This window comes from Gadus macrocephalus, chromosome 11 (assembly GCF_031168955.1).
Source record: "Gadus macrocephalus chromosome 11, ASM3116895v1".
Classification (NCBI taxonomy): domain Eukaryota; kingdom Metazoa; phylum Chordata; class Actinopteri; order Gadiformes; family Gadidae; genus Gadus; species Gadus macrocephalus.
This window is the reverse complement of record NC_082392.1, coordinates 4085319-4107949: the sequence shown is the minus strand read 5'-3', so window position 1 is coordinate 4107949 and position 22631 is coordinate 4085319. Positions and strand designations below refer to the sequence as shown.

Sequence of the window (22631 nt, the reverse complement as noted above, 5' to 3'; positions counted from 1 at the left end):
GATTTGAAGTAAACGACATACTAGAACCTGTGAAGAAAGAATATATGGATGTGAAAGTAAACAACGGGTTAAAAATATCCTGACATTTAATTATTAAGTCTTAGTAGTGACAATTAACTTATCAGTCAGGCAAAAAATCGTATCTTTTATAATGGAAACATGCATTTAATCTGCAACATTGATGCAAGGTCCTGCTCTCGTAATCAAGATTATTTTTTACATATCTTATATTACAAATATTTGTCAAGTTATGAACAGGGTGGTTCCATTTTAACACAGAAAAAAACAAAATCTTTTTGTACATGCAAGGTTTGCGATCTTATCATAGAAAAAGAAGTTCATCCCCCAGATATGGCACTCTTTTTGCAAATCAATACAACAAGCATGATTTAAAAACAAAAAGCACAACAGAAGTCGGGCCGAGGAAGGCTCTCGCCGCATTACCAGCGTTGATACAACAATGAACCGAGCAAACAGGATACATATAATCTAGATAACGTGCCCCAAATTAACCTTACATATCGTTTGTTTTAGAAATGTTAATTTCATCCTTTTGATGTTCTTATGTTATACAGACGCAGATACATAAAAATACAAAAACATACTCAATGCTTCCCTCTTCGCCTCAGATTAACTCTGTTCTTCTCCTTCGTCCCGTAGACCTCAATACTCGTGTTTTCCAAAAGCCCCAGAAAATAAGATAATTATAAACCTTTCAAGCTTTTTTCTTACTGGATTATCAACACTACCTGCTACAGCTAAAGAAAAACAGCAATACCATCACAGAGTGCACTTGGCCACCTTTGTCCTAAAATGCAGTAATGGGGACAGAAATCTTCAGAGGGCTTTCATTAACCGTCCATTACCTTGGGCCAAATGTCAGATCCGAGACCTTGCAACCGTCCTTTCAACAGTGTTTTTATATTACTACAGTGCATGCAGGACCGAGTACAAGTAAAAATAGCAAGAAAAGTATTGGATACATTTCTTTGGTGAGAAGGTACACCAGAAGTGAAAGTGAATATGGGTTAGGGAAGAACCAGTGTGAGATCCAAAGCAGCATGGAAGGTTTGATGTATGAAAATAAACCTTGATTATGACTTGGACAATGGCGGAATAATACTATGTGGCACAACACAAATCATGAAAAATGACTACAGTATGTTGTTCTGCCAGCATTAGCGTTGCATTGCAGAGAGGAATGCCAAGTTCAAAGGATGATGATGGTTTTAGAGTAACACACCAGCATTCTCCCGATGAGGCCCAAGCAGATATGATATGTACAGTCGTTTCATTTACTGACCCTAAAACAATGTCTACAGCTTAACACCAGCTAATTCTGTCCCATTCCCAACTTGAGGTTCTGATGAAGTCCTGAACACATTTAGCATATGGAAACATATCCAGCACAATGGGAATGATTGTGGGACTTCAGGAAAGCCTGATTTAATCCAGAGCCCCTCACCGTCTTCTGCGGAAGATTAGCAGAAAATAGCAAAAAAACGAAAAGCAAGAAGTAAAATACCAAAACCCTCTTGAATCCCATCCGCTCCGGTCTCAGAACGCCTTCTTCTCTAGTTGATCCAGGATGGCCTGGATCCTCTGCACGGCCTCCCGGCGTGCCTGCCTGATGGCCTCCTGCCCCTGGGTCTCCACCGAGTCCAGCGCCAGCAGCTCCTTGGTGAGCAGCTCCTCCAGGTAGCGGTAGGTCTTGTCAGATTTTTTGCCCACAAACTCGTCGACGTCCTCTTGCAGGAGCATGACCCGGACCATGACCTGCTGCACCCGGGCCATGTTAGGGCCTTCCTTGGGCATCTGGGGTCCGATCAGGCCGTGGCCCTGGGGGGGCGCGGCGGCCGGCGGCGGCGGCTGTGGCGCCGGAGACGGCACAGAAGGTGGCTGCTGACCGTGTGAAGGATTGGGCTCGCTCGGCCCTCCTCCTCCTCCTCCTCCGCCTCCTCTCCCCGCTCGGTTGTACAACTGGGGAGGAGAGCAGAACTCGCTGGGCTTCCCGCCGGCGGGGTTGGGAGCCGGCTGAGGTTTTGGTCCCGCTTGTGGGGGGTTTTGGGCTGTTTGGTCCTGAAAGAGGAACAACGTTTAAACGTAAGAATGAAACCTGCTGATCACCTTTGAATCAACTACATCCTGAACATACGATACCATTATACGTTCAACCTTAAGCCCAGTTCAGACCAAAGATTCACCTTGCAACGGCTTGCAACTCGCAACTCCTTGCGACGAGACGGGCTGCGACGTTCTAAAACTGGGCCGTTCACACTGGCTGCAACGCGCTGCAACGGGCTGCGACGCTAGGTGGTTTCCCTAGCAACTGTGAACGCTCTGGCACAGCTGAGAGCCGCAACAGCATCATTTGCGTAGGTTAGGTTAGATTAGTTAGGTTTGCGATTAGTTAGGTTTGCAATTAGTTTTATTTTTATTTTGCTTGAGAGTAGGCTAGAGTTACAGTGTTTTGTCATTCTCCGGATATCGGATATTTCAATCTGATATTTTTATGCTGGAGTGGACAGTACGGTACCGGGACGGAGTAAGGCCGTGACGTACACGTTGTTCTGTGCTGTGATTGGCTGAAGAGAAATAGTAAAATCGCCGCGTTCTAAAACTGGACCTTGCGATTTGACATGTTCAATCTCTGGCGACTCCTTGCGACTCCTTGCAACGACCCCTTCACACCGCCCCTGCGACGTTCTAAAACCGTCTCGTTGCAAGCCGTTGCAAGGTGAATCTTTGGTCTGAACTGAGCTTTAAACTTTAACCAATACATTTTCGGAGATTTGCAAAATCAAAAGGTGGTCCGTTGCTACGGCCCCCTCACACCTTTGGTTGGTAGGGAGGTGGGGCCCCCGTTCCGGTCCCTGGCCACGCTGGGGGGTGTTGGGGACGGACCGGATTGCCGTAGGGGTTTTGCGGATGCTGAGGATGCTGCGGATGCTGCGGATGCTGCGGATGCTGCGGATGCTGCGGATGCTGCGGGTGCTGAGGATGCTGCGGATGCTGCGGATGCTGAGGATGCTGCGGATGCTGAGGATGCTGTTGTTGCTGCAGCTGCTGTGGCCCCGGCTGCTGGCCTGGCTGCTGTGCCGGGGGCCACTGCTGGGGTGTGGGCCCGTACCCACTGGGGTGTCCCCAGCTCTCAGCCTGCGGCCGGGGGTGCAGAGCCTGGCCGGCAGGGTAAGGGGGGTTGGGGGGCATCGCGTGGCCGCCGTCGTTGTAGTGAGCGTACGACCCCGGGGGATATCCAGGCGCCTGGGGAAGAGAAAGCAAGTACAAACAGTAATCCCGGCACTTAATAATAATAATAATAATAATACATTTAATTTAGAGGCGCCTTTCAAGACACCCAAGGTCACCTTACAGAGCATATAGTCATCATTCAAAACTATGTAAAACAGACTAGGAATAAAAGGAAAACAGAGGTTAAACATGAAGAATAATAATAATTAATAACACTCAAAGACGCCTAAAGTGAAGGGGGGACCTCACTAACCACCACCAATATGTAGCACCCACTTGGGTGATGCACGGCAGCCAATCGGTGCCAGAACGCTCACTACACACCAGCTAATAATGTACGCACTTATTGTATGTTGTACGTCCCGGCACTTAATGTACACACTTATTGTACGCACTTATGTATGTTAAACATCCTGGGACTTAATGTACACACTTATTGTACATTGCACGTCCTGGCACTTCATGTACACACTTATTGTCTGTTGTACATCCTTGCACTTCAAAATAATACTTGGCATCGTGTAGCATCTTATCCCAGCTATCTTTGTTGTACACGGGAAATGGGTTTGCTATTAACGGGGAACCTATTTCCGCGATTGTTAGTGTTTGGCACTTGGTTCTATGAACATCCTTACTATACCGACAGCGATATATAGTCGTTTCTCTTTCTTCTGACAAATGTACTTATTGTAAGTCGCTTTGGATTAAATTGCTACTAAATGCCCTGAATGAAAATGTAAATTTAATAAATCTCGAGTCCAAATGTACATTCATTTCAGACAGCGAAACATGACTGCACTGAACAATACACTACCCCCCCCAACCATCCACACGCACACCACAACAACAGACTGGTATTTAACCATCTATTGTATTTGCACAGCATTTGTCTATTGCACAATAACCCTACCTGTGGCTGCTATCACTACCAATTGAACACCCTACACTTCACACTTTATTACACCTCATTACTTTTTATTATTATTGATGATATTACTTACTTATTTATTTTTATACTTATTTTATATTTTTTTTACTTTGTTTCTTTTCATATGGTTTCTTATCTTTATTTATTTTATCTTGCACTGTTGCTGCTATGTGAATGTTGAGGAACCAAGCCTAAGATTTTTACTCTTGTGTACTGTACAATAAGATGTAATAAAAGTGATTTTGATACACTGTACTGTACTAGTCTGACGCTGGTGAAGTCCGTGACCTACCCCTTGACAGTGTGGAGCAGGGTAGTGATGGTGTTGGGCATGAGGCTGGCCGGAGCCTGCAGCAGCCTGCTCTGGAGGACAGCCCTGGTTGGGGTATGGCCCCGGAGCGGGTCTCTGGGCCATCTGGTCAGCGCAGTAAAACGGGTTGGACGGGTGGAAGTTACTCGTGGGATAGTGTCCCTGGCCTGGATTGTAGACACCACCGTGGCCGTTCGGATACGTGCCTTGCACTGCCTGGTTTGGTAAACGCAAGATATGAGACGATGACACAAAACGCCTCAGGTGTAGCATTTTGGCAACGGGTGAAACAGAAAGGAATCTGTACCTGGGGGTTGTACGCGGGCTGTATCTCCGTTCCTGAGGGGAAGTTATTTGCATAATGCGGCGTGGAATGGGTCTGGGGATACCAGTAGTTTGCGGGGTACCCCGGGTACTGAGAAGCGTCCTGTGAACACAGAACACACAGCTTGAAAAGTTATGAAGTCACATACACTACAGGAAGGCAACCAAATGAACTACTCTAGCGTTGCTTCATGACATACCAATAGAATAGTAGGTTTACACGGACGTCCTAACAATAATTCACTTTCCAAGTGATGACGTAGGGTCTGTATCACTGTCTGTGCGCTGTTGTGGCACAATGCTACCAAGACTACTACGATAGGCCTCAGACCCTATTTTATAATGTGTTCTTGCAGCAGGAATCAGAAACTATTGGTTCAACCACACAGTGCCCTCCACAAGAGATTAGACGTGAGACCGTAGCGAGGGACACACAGACCTCCACCGAGATAGCAGGGCAGCGTTAACTATTACATAACGCTAATTCCAGCCACTGATCACTTAGCCGTAGCAATGGTTTTACTAGTCCACACTTGGACGACCCGTTTCTTTAACACTGTCACATATCATTGCAGACCTTAGCAGGTAAAGGTGAATAGCAGTGAGGAGTCACGTACCATGTTGGTTATTGCAATGCGCGCTGTTGTTTTTCTCCTGAGTTGTAATTCAAAGGCCAACTAGATTTAGGATTGGACCGCATTTAATGACGATACATACTGGGAAGACTTTTTTTTTTACAGCACGCGGACTATCCTTTATATGATTAAAAAAACACAAAGCAAGTTCAAAACGGACTGCCGTTAGTTATTTCAAACGTGAATTTGATAATATTTCTGAAGATCTCGCTTGTTTGGCAAGAATGAGGAAATGATTGAATGGCTTCTACTTGTAAAGGGTGTACTGTACCTTTAAGACCTCAGCCCGCCCCCCTGGGTCAGTTCCGCTGCGTCACTCTGTGTGAGCCAATGGGCGAACAGGGAATAAGTAGCATGACGTACTACATTGTTGCAACTCCTTCCGTTGTAAAATATACATTACAAATAATGCACAAATATATGGATAGATAACTTTTTATTTTTATTTTGTATTAAATAAATGATTTAGAGACTACCTTGGTTTCGGAATTTGTCTGTGATATTAATGTACTAATATTCGGCTCCAAAAGGGTTAAAGGTCTACAGGAAGTTTACCCCAAGCGTGTATAAAATTGCTTCCTGTACTAATTGGGAAGAAACACATTTTGAAACATTCATGGCTTGAAATTATTGAAAAACAATATACCGCGCAAACTACACAGATCAAGATGAATTACGTACCGGGAACGGCAAGTCTCATTGATGACATCGATAGTAAGTCAATGTTTGGCGTGGCGGTCGGCGCCTTTTGTCTCACTGGCGTTCTTGGCGTGACTATGTTTGGGCTATACAATCTTGTTGTATGGAATTGCCTGATACCTTGTACGTGTGCATGATACTGTACCGTGTACGTGTGTATGATGTGTTTTCTTTCTTTTCACGGCGACAGAGAAACATCTGGTCCTGCTGCGAGATGGCAGAACACTAATTGGGTTCCTCAGAAGCATTGATCAGTTTGGTATGGCCATTAAACTTCCTAATTAATGGTTATATATTACCTTCTGCTTCTAATGCGATCAATTTGACAATTAAGTCCTCTAAACGTGTGGTTTATCTTTTGAAACTAGACAATATCAGCGTAGACTCTTGGGTTTCTTGCACGTTGTGTTTGGCAGAGGATTGTGTCGCATCGGGTTTGTTTCTTACTTTACCCTTCTCTGTTTACATCCTCTGCCAGCCAATTTAGTTTTTCATCAGACAGTTGAACGCATCCATGTGGGCAAGAAGTTCGGGGACATCCCCAGAGGCATCTTCATCGTGAGGGGAGAAAACGTGGTTTTACTCGGAGAGATGGTGAGTAGGCCCACGTTCACCTACACGTTTAAATCTCAAATGATTGATTGATGCAATTCAGAAATCGTTATTACTGAAACTAATTACTATGTCAAACGGCATTAGTATTACTCTTTTTAATCCTGCATTTTTCTATGGGTGAATCGCTTTAGTCAAGTTATTGACTTCATCTAGAATTAGTAGATTTCAGCTATATGATGCAAGAACTAATGGTATATCTTTAGCATTGGCCAATTTTTGTAGATCATGTTGGTAAGCAGAATGGAGAACTTATGACCGTAAACATTGGAATATATATATTTTTAATTAAAACTGGTAACATCATCTGAAAGGTATTGCAAGTTATTTTTGACGATATAATATATATATGACATCAATTTGGACCCCAAATGACAAATCATTATATGCCACTCATTCACACTAACCTCATTGCATACAAGAGGGATTGTATCTGCTTTTATTTGGCACCTGTACAGCAGTACTAGGTTGCACCAGTTATGCATGAGTTTGTTACAAAGTCTGTGTGTAAAGTCCTTCATCAACGAGCATCAACAAGCTACGATGTAAACAGAAGTGATTGAGGACATAGACTGAATGATGCAACTTAAAATGTTAAACCTCACCAGTATCCTATGTTGAAATGGGCTGCTGCTGGGGTCTCTGCAGTGGGTACAGTGCTGTGGTCCGAACCATCATTCTGCATGTCTATATTTCGTTTTTCCCCTTGCTTAGGGGTAGGTGTAAATATTTAGAAACCAAGCAGAAATCTGACAAAACACTTGGCGAACGCTTGCACTATGACTTGACTACATTTGATCTAATTCAAAGCGGGCACCACCGGCCCCTGTTTTGATATGGGATGCGTCATCTGTTGTACATGTTTTCATATCAACACTGGCAACGATCAACTTCCATTTTCCTTTCTTTTTTTTTTCAGTGTCTGGGATTGACATGTCTTGTGGCCTATTGTGTGTGTCTCCCCCAGGACATGGACAAGCCCTGTGACGCGGTCTTGCAACAGGTCTCTATAGAGGAGATTCTAGAGGAGCAACGACTGCAGCAGCAGGCCAAACAGGAGACAGAGAAAGTAAAGATGCAGGTCCTGAAAGACCGGGGTCTTTCCATCCCCAAAGCAGATAACCTGGATGAATACTAAGACTTTACTTCACCTATGTAATCCTCTCGGTTATTTTGTGTTTGACCCAGCAATTGACTGGTTTATGTTCAATTGTAGTGTTTTTGTTTCAGGAAAGATGCCTGTAGGCCTACCATGTATTATTTAGGCTTTTGGAGCCTATTTTGTATACTGTAATGATTTTATTTTGTGGGGATGAGAGAAAAATAACCATGGGACTTGCAGGATGAAAGGAATATCTGTCCGTTATCAAAATATGATTTTGTTACTCAAGCACTTACAATATTGTTGCTACATGATGGTCAATCATGTTATTTGGAGAAGATGTACTGGGACAAAGACTGTAATGGTTCCAATCCATTAAAGTGATTTGTTTTTGATTGCAGCATATTTCTTAGCACGGGAAGGTTATCGTTCATGAATGCCACTGACCGTTAAAACAAAGTTTTAGTTTTTGGCGGTAGAAAAGGCAGCAATGAGAACTCTACACTCCACCAGATGGTGGTGCTAAATATGTATATTCAAGTAAGACGCAAGGCAAAAAATACTTTCAACAATGAACAGCAGTTGCTTTTCTGACAGCTCCGGCGGATGCAGGAAAATAGATGGAGATAGAAAATAATACGTGCCCTGGCTGTCTAGATATTCTTAATAAGGTGATTCAGGTGAACACCAGCTATCAGAAATGAGCCGTCACAAATTGCCCCTCGACCGGGAGAAGTAGTTCCGGCCCAATACACTGGAAATCAAATAATACCACTGGAACCTGTCGCCCCGGGCCAAGACCATGGTACCTTGCCAGATAAGTGATATTTTGTTCCTTTCAATGGCCAGTAGTTTACCATCAATCCAAAGGGCAAAAAAATAACTGCAAAACGCCCAGCCCATTCTGATTACGCACTGAAAGTAGGCTGAGAGAGGAGCCTGCATTGTAGCGTTATCCTGGTCCACCGCAACGCAATTTCCGTTATCTTCCCACGAGCTGTGTACGCTAGTTTTAACGGACCCTGCCTGGAGTGAGATGAAAAAGAATAACGACCAATGAATATCAATATGAAGTTCTTACGACAAATGGCACAATGTTCTCCCAAACAAACAACGGATACTGGAAGTCCCACCCGTTCCCGCCGCCAACCCTGTCTAACGGAAAGTCCCGCCCCCTCTTGCCGATAACGCTCATTCGGCGCACCCCGGCTCAGGCGTTCCGTCGTGAGAAGAGAACGCCTGGGAACGAGGTTACACCGAAAGGGGGAGCGCCATTGCATGGATATTCTCTCCGTTGCACTGAGCCACTACCGCCAGCCCCTACAGCTCCGACCAGCAGTAGCAGCCCAGTGTTCCGCTCTTGTCCAACGCGTTATCAGACAAAAACGTTATAGGCTTCCGCTGATGGGGCAGATTGAAATATTCATCTTTACGCGTATTTGAGATTAATTCACGTATGGAACGGCCTTGGAAGAGAGTAGAGATGCAGCGCTGCTCCGAGAGCTCCCCACGAGAACCATACTGGGCTTTCATGACAAGCAATCCTATGATATCCTGTGTGTTCCATACGACTATGATATGAGTAACATCTGGTCGTGTACGGACGAGGAGTAACGCAACCGCACGTTACGACGTGAAGGACATTGTGGTTTTCTCTGCAGACGTTTGCGTGAGGAAAGCTCATTTTGGATTTGTGATGGAGCTGGAGAACATAGTAGCCAACACTGTACTGCTGAAGGCGAGAGAGGGTACGTTTTTTTTTTCATTGAACCTTTTATACCATGGAGGAAGCAACACATGTTTGGATTAAAACTCAAGATCACAATATGTGATGCAAAAAAAAAAACGCTACTCGATGACGGATGTTTAGGTGGCCTGGCGAATGGGCAGCACGTTACAGCATACAGTAGTTCAATCATACAGATTAATTTGATAGGCCTGTCGTCTTATGTAATGCTCCTATTAATGTATTAATAGGAGCATTCCTTTACCAAACGCCAGGTCTGCTGTGGATGGCCCCGTGTATCACAGCCGATCTTCTTTTTAGGCCTTTTGATTTGTAGGTTTAAAGATTTGACATATCCTACGTGTGAGCTTGCGTTTCCTATATGAGAGAGGGGGAGAAAAAAAAACAGCGTCCGACATCCGCTTTTGCTGCCTGGGAATAAAATAAATGATGTGCTGATGATGAAACGGTGTGCCAGCTATTTCGCAAGATCGTACACGCTCAGGCAGATATTCAATGGGCAGTTATCTTGTTATCATACCAGGGAGTGTGGTAGCCTACCAGGGGATTCGTGATGACGTGATAGGTGATCAAATCAATCATGGTCTTCCCTCCTTCAAGCAATTCATGCCGTCTGAACGATGCCTTCACAGATTCGTGTCTCGAGTGCTCGTTTACTTAGAAATACCGACAGACATCCTGCATTGAGCATAGCATCTCAAATGCTTCAGTACAACTGTAAGACAGTGTCAATGTACAGTATTTGTATAACACTGTACATTAGTAGTTGGCCATGATCTATTTATATTAGATAATGCTAGGTACTGGCTGGATACTTGCTATGAAACACCCCGGTTTATGTTTGTAGTGTTTCGGTTTGGACAGACAATCGAATTGGATCAAATGTGGATCTTTCTCATAATATATATATTTGTCAGGCGGTACTGTCCGTGCATTCTTACATGAAAACATACTGCCATAAGGAATGATTCAGTGCCATACTTCTCCTGAACCTTGCTATAAGCCTCCATCCATCTAAAGACATGATAAAGTGACCTAGAAGGCCATGTTTTCTTGTTTAACTCGCTCACCCACACACACACACACATACACTCACACACACACACACACACACACACACACACATACACACATATACACTCAAAAACTTTTGTGTAGCCTAGTGTTGTGGGCCTAGGGCCTCGTGGAATTGCAGTGACGCAGAAGAATTCCTGCCTCTGGCATCCTCCACAGAAATCAGACAATGACCATTTAACTTGGTGACAGGGAGCCAGAAGTGTGGGATCAGTTTTACGTGCACTGCACGCACGTCTACACACACAGTGTACTGCCCTATTCTGATCAGGTAGAGTAACATCACCCAGACTAAGCATATAGAGATGAGTGCTCGTGAAGACGGAGAGGAACCACACTGAGAGAGAGAGAGAAGGGCCTGGTTGGAACGTGTTAGGCTGATGATGAGACTAGGAACGGTGGGGCTGAATGAATTAACAGCCTTATGAATTATAAGGAGCTGCTAATGAACCGCGACGGCCCTCAGTGGCCCCAGCTGCTCCCACCGGGGCCCACGAGTGCCGGCTCTGTGTGTGGCAGAGGGAAAAGGTCTTGATATTCTATTATTAAGGCAGCACCAAGCAATGCAAAAGGCCCAAAGAACATTAACAGCCAACAAGACGCAAGAAAACCCTTATAATGAACAACATTTTATTTTGGGGTGCATTATCAGTAAAGACGGCGCTATCAGGAATGCCTTGCCATTGGAAGATAACTAAATAGTTGTGTGACCTCCATAGGAATTCAAATGAGCCCCACAGAGAAATGGGTTGTTTCTGGTTATGTTGTGTTGTATGAACTTCCTGTTGCAGTACACAGAGTGTATTTTACACTGTGGAGTCGGTCTCGTTGTTGCGAGTTGTGTAAGGGGTTGTGTGTCTATCCTCGTTTGATGCAGTACACCCGTGCCTTGGAGAGAATGTGAATGAAATGGAATGAAGACTGTTTACTTTTCCTTGTTGATGGGAATGGGTCTCGGGCCTGGGGCTAAACAAAGTGGCGTGCATCTCCTACAGGAAGTCCCTGCTTATTCTCTTAATCCTGCTCTGTTTTCACCAGCGTCCTTTGCTTCTTGGCAGTCCAGATTAAAAAAAACATCTCACAATGGCTGCAAGCCATCTGCAGAACTGCACCACGTCACAGACCGCTTAACCTCCATGCTGCTAAAGGAACCCTTTTTTATGCTTTCGTTGTGTGACCGAGACAACATGAGTGGTATTGGTCTGTGAAGTGAAGTGTGAAGTGATCGGCCACCAACAATAACTCTAAAATTGATGGTAATCCATGTGGATTAGGACCATCTGACCGACCTCCTCCAGGCTATGGTCGAGCAATACATCCACAGCCTCATGCAGCAGCTAATGGCTGTCCAACACTAGGACAGCGTTATGCTAATCTCCTCTGGCATGGTGTGCATAGGGAACAGATAAAGGATATCTTTGGCTTTTATCTCACTCGGCGTCACACAGTATTCAAACGCTGTGATGGAGAGGCAGCTCATATGCGATTGAGAGTCCTTTATATTTGCATGACATAGTCATTGGGCACGCCGACGACATCCATCCAGAATGACGTCTTTCTTTGTGGGAGCCACTGTCCCCCTGGGTCTGTTGGGAGTGGGGGGGAGTGGTGAGGGGGACAGGAGCCATTCTGGTCAGCTTAGTATCGTCTGACCGATATCAATATATCTGTTACCGCGGCTCAGCAGAAAATTGTGATGTGCTCGATGACATTCTCAGAGCCCATCGTCTACGTATGATCTGTGGCCGCACAATCTGGTTTGGTCAGGTAACACCAAAACCGAGGAGCAGTTGTGTTCCCGCTGAGAACCACCGCGCACCATTGTCGAAGAGGTTGATGTCTTTGGGAATTTGGCCTTGATGCCGGAGTTAAGGTAGTACAGAGATGGACTGTGCTCATTTTTTTAAGGCTTTTGCTGAAGGTAGCTATTTCTGCTAAAACTTAAAAAGTGATTATGTACTCTTTTTTTTTTGCACAACTTTCCAAAACAGTTCCCCTGATCCCTTGGTGTGGTCCCTGACATGTAAATCAAAAAAAGAAAACAGCTTGGTCACAATCAGGTTATAACTGATTTGAAATATTGATTTTGTATCCTGGCAATACCACGGATGAAGTGTGTGTGTGTGTGTGTGTGTTTGTGTGTGTGTGTGTGTGTGTGTTTGTGTGTATTTTTGGTAAATGAGCTTGGTAAAAGAGGGTCACATACTACAGTACACTCTCAAAGGGGGGTGTGTGTGTGTGTGTGTGTGTGTGTGTGTGTGTGTGTGTGTGTGTGTGTGTGTGTGTGTGTGTGTGTGTGTGTGTGTGTGTGTGTGTGTGTGTGTGTGTGTGTGTGTGTGTGTTGGTTAGTATCTTGCATGCCTTGCCATTCACAAATTGTGCAGGCAGCAGTCGAAGGATCCAAACCAGGTGAGGGTCATCAGATCAGCTCGGTAAATGAATGAGTGCGAGTGAGAGAAAGTGCATAGCTGAATCCACATGCCTTTCTAACTGCCGACATGAAGTCTTAGTCAAAGCCAAGGTATTTAGACTGGGCTCCACCCCCACACTCTAGCTTAACACATGGGGTAATGCTCCTTCAACTTTAACTGAAAGGAGAGGAGAGATTTTCCTGGTCGGCGACAGGAAATAATGTATGACGATTTACCCATCTATTGAATGAAAAATCTGCCGACTTTATTAATGACGGATGAACATGGTTAGAAAGAAGATAGTTAGGAATTTAGGAAAGGCGAAGACAACAAAGCACGCTATAATTACTACCATTATACATGATGGGGATGTACATTCGATAACCTATATTTCAGGAAATTATTTTAGTGCATTCATGAAAACTAAACAACATCTAGATACATTTAGTTGGGGTATAGGCTTCTTTTGATTTGTACACCATATGTTATTTCCTCCTTTTGAGATAACAATTCAATGCAAAATTAATTTAAATGTATAACTGAATCTGCAAATTCATGAACAGTAGGAACCAACACCCATACATTACAGGGATGTACCAGGGATATACTGTATATCGACACACCACAGCATTTGGTTGTTCAACAGGAAGATCTTTTCACATATTGTTTCATATACACGTGTTCAATGAGCGAGCAGATTCTTGTGTTTTTTGCACGATGAAGAAAAAGGTCAGTGGGGAAACGAGTTGGAGGAAGCCCAGAAAAACGCAAGTGAAGTGACTAAACCGCACGCCATCAGCAGAAAGGCCGACAACAAGTTCACAACAGAGACGATGATTGACGCAACACTAACTAATTTGATCGCCGTCATGCAGTATCCTGACCCTTCAGCTGGTCACAGCCAGCAGTGGAAGGTGAAGCCATCAGGATGTCATCCAAAACTTTGCATATTTCTTCCTTTCTCTCGCTATCTTTCTGTCTCGCAGCAACCCTGTCGACACACAAGCACACATACGCACACGCACGCACACACACACACATGCACTCACGCCCACACAGCAACACAAGCGAGTGACATTTTCACTCGCTTTACTTCCTACATCAGCATAATTTGGGAGTTTTTTTCACCCCTAGGCAGCATTGTTCTGAACAGACTGGGCCATGACATAATGCTATCAGGGCTTTTATTGGCTGACAAACAGGGACAGCATTAATGGAGACGACTGGACAATCCATGGGAGCCAAACGCTCCATTGTTTCAGCAGTAGGTATTTGCTTTTTGTTTTTTTGTTGCTTGCAGACAATGAGAAGCAAGAAAGCTTATCTTCAATGCTGTATCGTCCCATCATGGGCTTTTCTTCAGAACTAGACCATTTTACTTGTGAAGATTTCCATTGAGTTAGGGTTAGGGCCTATACCGCGACATTTGGTCTCCTTACTAATTGTCTTCATACGTTCATGTATTTTGTGAAAAATATTCATGTGCGTGAATTTTTTTCCCACTTGTATAAAGCATGTCAGAGCTTCCTGCTCCTACTGGAAAGGAATTTTGAACATGGAACAAGAGATGTGAAGTCCATAAATCTAAAAGCAAATGTTAATAAACATATACTTAAAAGCAGAAGTTATTGTTTGTAGAGCGTATAATCAAGCTCGTGTCTCTTCATGCCGTGGTTTATTTCCTTCATGGCTCCACATCTTTGGAACGTCTTCTATACTGCCATGCCGCCAAATGGAACAAGTATGAATATTTGATGTACACAAATTGGTAAATAATCAATACGGTATCCGTTGTATCACGAGCCTTAATGATATCCTCTGCATCCTCTTCTTAGTTGTACTTTATTTTACGTCAGACTTCACTTTGTGAGGCATTGGTGGGTTAGGGTTATAGGTTCTACTCAGACTTCACTTTGTGAGGCATTGGTGGGTTAGGGTAAGGGTCTATTCAGACTTCACTTTGTGAGGCCTTGATGGCCACACGGAAAGACAAAAGACAGATTGTCGTTTCTAACAATAAAAGATAATGACGAGAGACAGAGGTCAGAAATGTCTAATGTCAGCAGAAGGGCATTTAAACCAATGTGTAATCTCCAAATGAGAAGTTTTTAGGACGGTCCAGACGAGACAAAATCACTTCTACACAAAGTGTCTCTCTGTCTCTGTGTTCGCATTTCCGCGTCTTGTCTGTGTATATAAGAATATATTATAAGTATTATAAGTATATAAGAACAGCTGGAGATGAAACCGGCAGCCATAGAGGGTCAATGTAATTACCCTAACCCCATATCCGGGACGAGGTGTGTGTGTGTGTGTGTGTGTGTGTGTGTGTGTGTGTGTGTGTGTGTGTGTGTGTGTGTGTGTGTGTGTGTGTGTGTGTGATCTCTGGCATGTCAAACCAGCATTCCGTCAGTTGGATGCATGTAAGGGGACGTCATTCCTTTGTATTTGAACAGTATCTACCCAACCAATACAATTTTGTTTAACGCAGATAGAAATTATTTATTCACCTCCTATGTGCTTTTGTTAAAGGCGCTGTAGGTACGATTTAAGCGCTCATCATTTGAGTGTAATTTATAAGAAATGTAATAGTCATCCGTCAGCTATTCATGAGTGAAGGCTCTGGAGTATATCAGTTTTGGTTGACTGCACACCTGCCTCTGTATGAGACTATTTAGATATTTTGGCCAATCCCGGCTCACTTCTGAACAATCGGGGCATCCCTTCTCTGATTGGTTTGGGGATTCCATATTGCCTGGTAACACTCAGCGTTATCATCTCATTGGTGTTTTTTTTTTCTCTCTCTTTAAAACTGGAATCCAATCTATAGCACATTTTTTAAGGGGATGTATAAAGACTTGGGTTCTCGTGATTCAACCCATGCTTGGCTTCCCATGTCTGCTATAGAGCCAGTCAGCCAGATCACATCACCTAACCACTGACCCTATCGACAGTATGGTGGAAAAAATCTTATCATCATGGGTAGGGATGATAAACTGAATGGGACTGTGCATATGAATATATTCTGACACCAAACAAGAACAATCCTGACTCTTTTGGCTTGACTTGTCTCCAGTAAAGACCGGATCTGAAGCCGGTTTGGGACTACAGTAAGTCGGCTTGGTCACATTTCTGCTCCCCTGACCAACGGTTTTTATGAATAAGATAATGAACAGAGTTGCCAGGAGTCACAAGGAGATCAACATTGTCACTTTGGATCATTCATTCGGGATGTTTGCAATAATAAAACCATAAAACCCTATCCTGCAGCATGCTTTGATGGGCGTTTTTCATCCACGTTATTCTTGACAATGAGCCATTCAGTTCAGTTCATAAGAACATTGGGAGAGCGACCGAACAATCCACTAGTGTTGAGCGGCTATAGGACCCATAATGCCGGTCCGGGGCTAATCTAATGTGGACTATGCTCTGTTCCTCTGGGGGTTTATGGATGAGCAAACAGCATGTCCCCTCTCGGTGCCCTGGCCTGTATTGCTCTTTGATTGGATCGTGTGGGGGGGTTATGTAATCCGTTTTATTGAGGCATATGTGATTAGGCGAGGATGAGCATCGTTTTTGTTTTTGGTTATTTTGTTCGAACCCTCGTACAGTTGTAGAGCAGGTGGTGAGAATGAAGTGCTAGACATTATGCGTACGGTTTAACTGCCCTGCGCTCTAGCTCCAAATGCTTTGTTAGCTTGCGTCACTAAAATGAAAATGGTGATTTCTTTCCTTTCCAGTGCAAATCCGAGAGTGTGGGGGGGGGGGGTTCTCATACACCTGCCACACGAATGGAGCGAGCCGCCGCTCATTGGCTCTTTGGTTATGGACCGGTTTGACCGCCTCGGTTTGTATTAGCACAAAGCCCATGCCCTCTGGCACAGTTGCTATTTATAACGGTCGTGTTTACAAGGAACTGTGATCCATGCAACCAGAGAAGGGCAGTCGGGTTGCGTTGTTGATAGGGTTAGGGTTACACACAATTCGGACACAAACGGTAACAGTAATAACAAATCTTTACGCGTCTGGGAAGAAAATAGCTTGGAATCAGCTCTGTTTCATGGGCCATTGCACCTCAACCTTATTTCATTGCCGAACATTTCTCCCCCCGTCCTCCTCATGGTTTACATTTACATTTAGGGCATTTAGCAGACGCTTTTATCCAAAGCGACTTACAATAAGTACATTTGTAATAAGAAGTGAAACAATCTATCGCTGTCGGTACAGTAAAGATGTTCATAGAACCAAGTGCAAGTACTAACGACAATCGCTATCATGATGGGATAGGAAACGCCCCAGCACTGCTGGGGCGTATAAGATCCCTCTCTTATGCTACACGGGTGATGTCCACGTTATAACTATGAGTGGACGAGTGATCCGACAAGTACAAACGAGTGATCCGAGCTGCGGTAGCCAAACACAACGGACCAGGTTGTGCGTCAGCCCTGTTTGCTTTGAACACAAAAGCAGATGTTCCAGCTGTTCCCTTCAGGACAACGCCGCTGCCCCGCAGCCGGACCGAGGCGAGCTGGCGCGGGATGACCTCATCATGGTGGAAACAGGGGTCTAACAAAGAGCTTCTTCCTCCCATAGTCGTCTGGGCACTGTTGCCGTCGGTTTCCTCTGGCAAACTGTGACACGCAAACACACACACTGATAGTGACGGACCGTTTACCGTCAGGCACCATACCTAAACATAGCCCCTTCCCTTGATTGTTTTTTAAAACTGGAATACCCCACCCACCCACCCCCGTTTTTTTTACCCCGATTGGTCAATCATTCGATCAAGTGGAGCACATTGACACACACGACCCGACGAGTCCTGTGCAGTTTGCTTGAGAGTTTTGCACTTTTGACCACAGGATTTGCCTGTGTGACTTGATTGACTTTGCAGGCAAAATTGGAACCATGACTTTGCATGAACATTACATTTCCATATTGGGATGAGTCTCCGCAACACATCGAACCACCACCAGTCCCCTTCTGTTTCTCGCATTTATTTTATTGCTGTGATTTTCCCCAATTTAGGAGTAATTCATCCAAGCTAAATCTTTGACACCCTGACAAGGAAAATGGCTTTCTTGAATGTCAAGTAAAATCTTTTGAATATTTTGGAGTTTCACATATCCTATAACTAACTATTGGCAAATTGTTCAGATTGTAATCATCCAATGATGGCGTGTGGGCCTGCTTGGCCTCTTGCTTTATAGCATTTGGTGCATGTGACCAGGATTCCCTTGGAAGACCTAAGTGAATTTGCAGACAAAATCGGAACAACGACTTTGCATGCATTACATTTCCATATTGGGATGAATCTCACGGAAAAACACGATCAAACCCACCTCCAGTCCACCGACCTGAATAACATCTCCATAACAACAGATCCGACCTGCGAGCTCAGGCAAATGTGTTTTCAGTGGAAAGCAATGAGTGTCTAAAGGAAATTAAAGCATTTGCATCCCAAACTGACGCCGCAAGGTTTGGGTTCAATCCCAGTACATGTGGATTTACTAAATGACTACCCAACTTCTCAAGGGGTTCCGTGGTTTTGCACTTTCTCACAGTGTTCAGAAAACGCTCATATTCAGATCACTACCGGATGCGTGATATATTATCAACAGTTATTCACAGACATTGACGAGGATGTGGTGCAGACATACTTGCCACCAACCACTGTCACTGTCAAGGCTGCATCCGTTAGTATCATTTGACAAATGAGTTTAGGTCGCATGCACCCAGCGTAAATGTCTTGGGCTCGTTCTCCCACGTCCGCAGCCTACCTGAAGCCTTCCTCCAGCGACTGCCTACCTTTGTCTGAATACACCGTGTGTTACAAAGAACTCATGGCTTGCAACAGTAGAAAGGGGATGACGACATTGCTAGAGATACAAATCTCTAGCAATGTCACACACGCACACACACAAAGGCGGTTGTCCCCTGCCAAGACTTTATGGTTGGCTCACTCCGCAGGCTGCTTGATGACCTGTATGTACATAAAGGGGTGTTGGCCGACATGCATCAGAGCGCGTACTTCTGCATCTTGTGTGAAAAGCAGAGGCTGATGAACAGGAAACGACGGCAGAGAACGACTCAGACCTCGACGTGCCTTGCTGGTGGTTTGTTGGGGGGAAATTACGGAGTCGACAATTGCAAACATGTGTAATGAAGAGGGGATTTTCTCGGCTCGCGTTTGTTTTACTGTTGTGGTTTCACCGAGATTAAGAGCTACTGATCCAAGCTAACTCTTTGATCCCCTAACAAGGAAAATGGCTTGCTTGAATGTCAAATAAAATCCTTTTGAATATTTTTTATGTGAAATGTGCCAACTATTGGCACACTTTCTCAGATTGGAATCAGCCAAGGACGGAGAGTGTGGGCCTGCTTTGTCTTTCACAGAGTAGATGGACCGCTAAGATTGCAATGCATCTTTTTTTGTCGCTCAAATGATTGGCTCCATCGTTTTGTAGAGCGCTGGAGAGCCGCCAGAGAGCAACGCCCAGACAGGAAACTACTTGTCAGTGTCACCCTCCGATAAATCCGTTTTCAGCAGAAACGTTAATCCTATGGTTTCCTGAACTGTGCTCAAATGTGCAACTGAGCCGCATTGGTGGACATGGAGTACAATAAGAGATATTACAGGAGGAAAAACTCTGGAATAAGGTGCTGATACATGAATGCACCACGCGGAAATTGAACGTGGAATACATGAAATTGTGGAAAGCCGTGCCCTGAAGGAAGTGTCGGTGAGAAGGGAGAAGAAAAGAGTCCCAATAAAGGAGAGGACCTACAGCTGTTTGCTGGTCAACATTGTGTGCCAGTTCAACGGTAGGGCGGAGCACCAGAGTGTTTCGCCACAATCACTTCACACGGTGTTGACCCCGAAGCAGGAAATAAATGACACCTTTTGTCTCGAAGGCCTGGCATCACGTAGTCCTCATCGGTGTGCTCATTGGTCGGTTGTGGTGTTCGCATCGGGAGCGAACATTCTTCCACGGTGTGCTTATTGGTAGGGCTGGGTAAATAAAGATTTTATCGATTTTGGATTGATTTCATAAAAAATTTGCAATATCGATTCATAGTGCATGAAATCTTTTTTTTTTCTTTTTTTTTTTTCTTACCATTATTATTATTTTTGCACTTAAATAAACAATGCCTTAATGCAATTTGCAGTGATGGAATGTTGTAGTTCAAGTACACTTTCACTTGCAATTCCTTTCTAATTTCAAAATTGTACTTTTGAGACTTGAGACAGTTTTGTTTACAGCTCAAGTTTAAACTGTCCAATTTACAAGTGTGCACTTAAAACCGGTCGTTTAAGGTGAAGAGTAAAAATAAAGTACATTTGTGTTTTGTAACACAGTTGAGCCATTTTCATTATTTAAGAGCAGTTCGAATCGAATCGTGATTAATCGATTCAGAACCTTATGAATCGAAATTGAATCGATTTAGGAAATTGGCCACGACACCCAGCCCTACTCATTGGTCGGTTGTGGTGTTCTCATCGGGAGCGAACCTTCCTCTACGGTGTGCTCATTGGTCGGTTGTGGCCATGCCTCCGCGCCTCCCCGCAGACGTTCTGTACCTGGATGTACAACAGCTTTCTAAACTGATTTGGAGCGTCTCTGTGTGGTTCTCCCGAGGGCTCGACGGGCACGAGGAGGTTCCACCAGCGCCCGCTGGGTAGCAGGTGCTTGGAGTTTATGATTCTCTCAGGGGATATTCTGACTTTTGAGTTATTAATACATCCAAGTTGGACCACGCTTGTTATAGTAAGGCGCCCCCAGTCTCCCAGAGTTGGCATGATAACATTGCCTCCCCTTGTCTTCCCAAGACTGCGAAACAGGCCCTGGAACCAGAATCCATAAAACCCTGGGAAAACAAAAGCCTTATCAATCTTGACGTAATCTGTGTACACTTTTGTTGTCTGGTTGTGTGCTGCCGGTCACTTCCTCAATGCAGGACTCTGCGTCCATATTCCACCACTTAGAGGGATAGCATTTGCGCTAGTTAATTATTATAACTAGTTTTACTATTATCCATAAACTTCCCACTAATAGTTTCCTCATTATTCCCCAAAGTATGGACTTTCTGTTTGACTAGGGGGGTGAAAGGGGATCCGCTGTGTGTGTGTGTGTTCTAAATAAGATCAAAGATCAAACAATCGGGAGGGAGGGAGGAGGGAGGGAGGGAGGGAGGGAGGGAGGGAGAGAGAGAGAGAGAGAGAGAGAGAGAGAGAGAGAGAGAGAGAGAGAGAGAGAGAGAGAGAGAGGAGAGAGAGAGAGAGAGAGAGAGAGAGAGAGAGAGAGAGAGAGAGAGAGAGAGAGAGAGAGAGAGAGAGAGAGAGAGAGAGAGAGAGAGAGAGAGAGAGAGACCATCAGTACACACGAGAGAGAGAGAGAGAGGAGAGAGAAGAGAGAGAGAGAGAGAGAGAGAGAGAGAGAGAGAGACCATCAGTACACACGAGAGAGAGAGAGAGAGAGAGAGAGAGAGAGAGAGAGAGAGAGAGAGAGAGAGAGAGAGAGACCATCAGTACACACGAGAGAGAGAGAGAGAGAGAGAGAGAGAGAGAGAGAGAGAGAGTTACAGCGTAGAGTCGATGTGGTGTTTCTCACATTCCTGGGTTATTACTTAAAGATGTCCGCTTGTCGCGCCTCACTTTCCCACCCCCGCCCCCCAAACAGCCCTCTCATGCGAGGGCCCAATGCTACGCTCGGAGCTTGTTTCCACTGGCAAGCGGGAGAGAGAGGTTGAGGGAAAGAGACCACGGGCGAAGGCTGCTGTGGTTCCAACATTCCATATGCACAGCGTGGAGACGAACATGATGTAAGCGTATAGTGCGATCGAATGTTTGCGCTGCTGCCGTCGCGAATGCCGACGACAGCAGCCGTCCGTTGTGGGCCGACCCCAAGGACCGCGCCGGTCTCGGGGACTGTCTCTCACACCCTGTTTGTTAAGAGGGTTGGATGTTGTTTGTTAAAGGAATGTTTAAAGGTCCCATGACATGCCACCAGGTGTGGGTTGATTAGCCGTTACAAGCCGTTTTGGGAATCTGTCCCTTATGACATCACAGGTGGGCGTGTCCACCTAGATGGGTGCTGGAGAGATCAGTCTACCAGCGTACCCAGTGGACCGTAGCAAACGTTGCTCATCTATCCGTCACACATCCAGGTGGACACGCCCACCTGTGATGTCATGAGGGACATATTTCCAAAAACGGCTTGTAGCGGCTAATCACACCACACCTGGTGGCATGTCATGGGACCTTTAAGTGTGGGGAGGGGATGGAGGCCAAAGGTCATCCGGTGTGGGGTGGGAGGGTGGTGGAGGAGGGCCTGTTGGGGATGATGGGTGTTGGCCTTCCTGCCCCGAGGTATCCCCTTTGAGGAAATGACATTTCTTTGGAATTCAACAGGATTGAGTGTTTTGTAGCTTTAGTCTCGGAGCGAGGCGTGATGCGGTCGTCTGTGTTGACAGTCGTGTTATTCATCCGGGACCCTCTCTGATCTGTTCGCTCCCGGTACTGGGAGTGGGCTGAGC

The 22631-nt window shown here is 45.0% G+C and overlaps 3 protein-coding genes across 3 annotated transcripts in view; 2 read left to right on the top strand and 1 right to left on the bottom strand.

Annotated features, from left to right (window-relative positions):
* Window positions 1-68: 68 nt before the first annotated feature.
* Window positions 69-5727, bottom strand: bag4 (BCL2 associated athanogene 4). The gene is made up of 5 exons (XM_060064450.1): window positions 5432-5727; window positions 4798-4917; window positions 4473-4706; window positions 2836-3264; window positions 69-2079 (listed from the first exon to the last, which is right to left on the bottom strand). Exons 1-5 carry the CDS (start codon window positions 5432-5434, stop codon window positions 1558-1560), a joined length of 1308 nt encoding a protein of 435 aa, XP_059920433.1. The 5' UTR covers window positions 5435-5727; the 3' UTR covers window positions 69-1557.
* Window positions 5728-5993: 266 nt separating this feature from the next.
* lsm1 (LSM1, U6 small nuclear RNA associated) lies at window positions 5994-8257 on the top strand. The gene is made up of 4 exons (XM_060064461.1): window positions 5994-6163; window positions 6339-6407; window positions 6627-6742; window positions 7728-8257. Exons 1-4 carry the CDS (start codon window positions 6118-6120, stop codon window positions 7896-7898), a joined length of 402 nt encoding a protein of 133 aa, XP_059920444.1. The 5' UTR covers window positions 5994-6117; the 3' UTR covers window positions 7899-8257.
* Window positions 8258-8708: 451 nt separating this feature from the next.
* Window positions 8709-22631, top strand: part of grk5l (G protein-coupled receptor kinase 5 like) — a 26554-nt gene continuing 12631 nt past the window's right edge. The window contains 1 exon segment of the mRNA XM_060064442.1: window positions 8709-9610. Within this exon segment, the coding sequence (XP_059920425.1) occupies window positions 9559-9610 (52 nt within the window). The 5' untranslated portion in view covers window positions 8709-9558.

Bases quoted from the DNA above. Each gene is read 5' to 3' on its own strand.
- bag4 (XM_060064450.1), bottom strand. The intron at 4,707-4,797 runs GTACAGATTCCT...TTACCAAACCAG, and splicing joins AGCCCGCGTACAACCCCCAG to GCAGTGCAAGGCACGTATCC. The intron at 2,080-2,835 runs GTGTGAGGGGGC...TTCCTCTTTCAG, and splicing joins CACCTCCCTACCAACCAAAG to GACCAAACAGCCCAAAACCC.
- lsm1 (XM_060064461.1), top strand. From the start codon at position 6,118: ATGAATTACGTACCGGGAACGGCAAGTCTCATTGATGACATCGATA. The intron at 6,164-6,338 runs GTAAGTCAATGT...TCACGGCGACAG, and splicing joins TCTCATTGATGACATCGATA to AGAAACATCTGGTCCTGCTG. The intron at 6,408-6,626 runs GTATGGCCATTA...ATCCTCTGCCAG, and splicing joins CAGAAGCATTGATCAGTTTG to CCAATTTAGTTTTTCATCAG.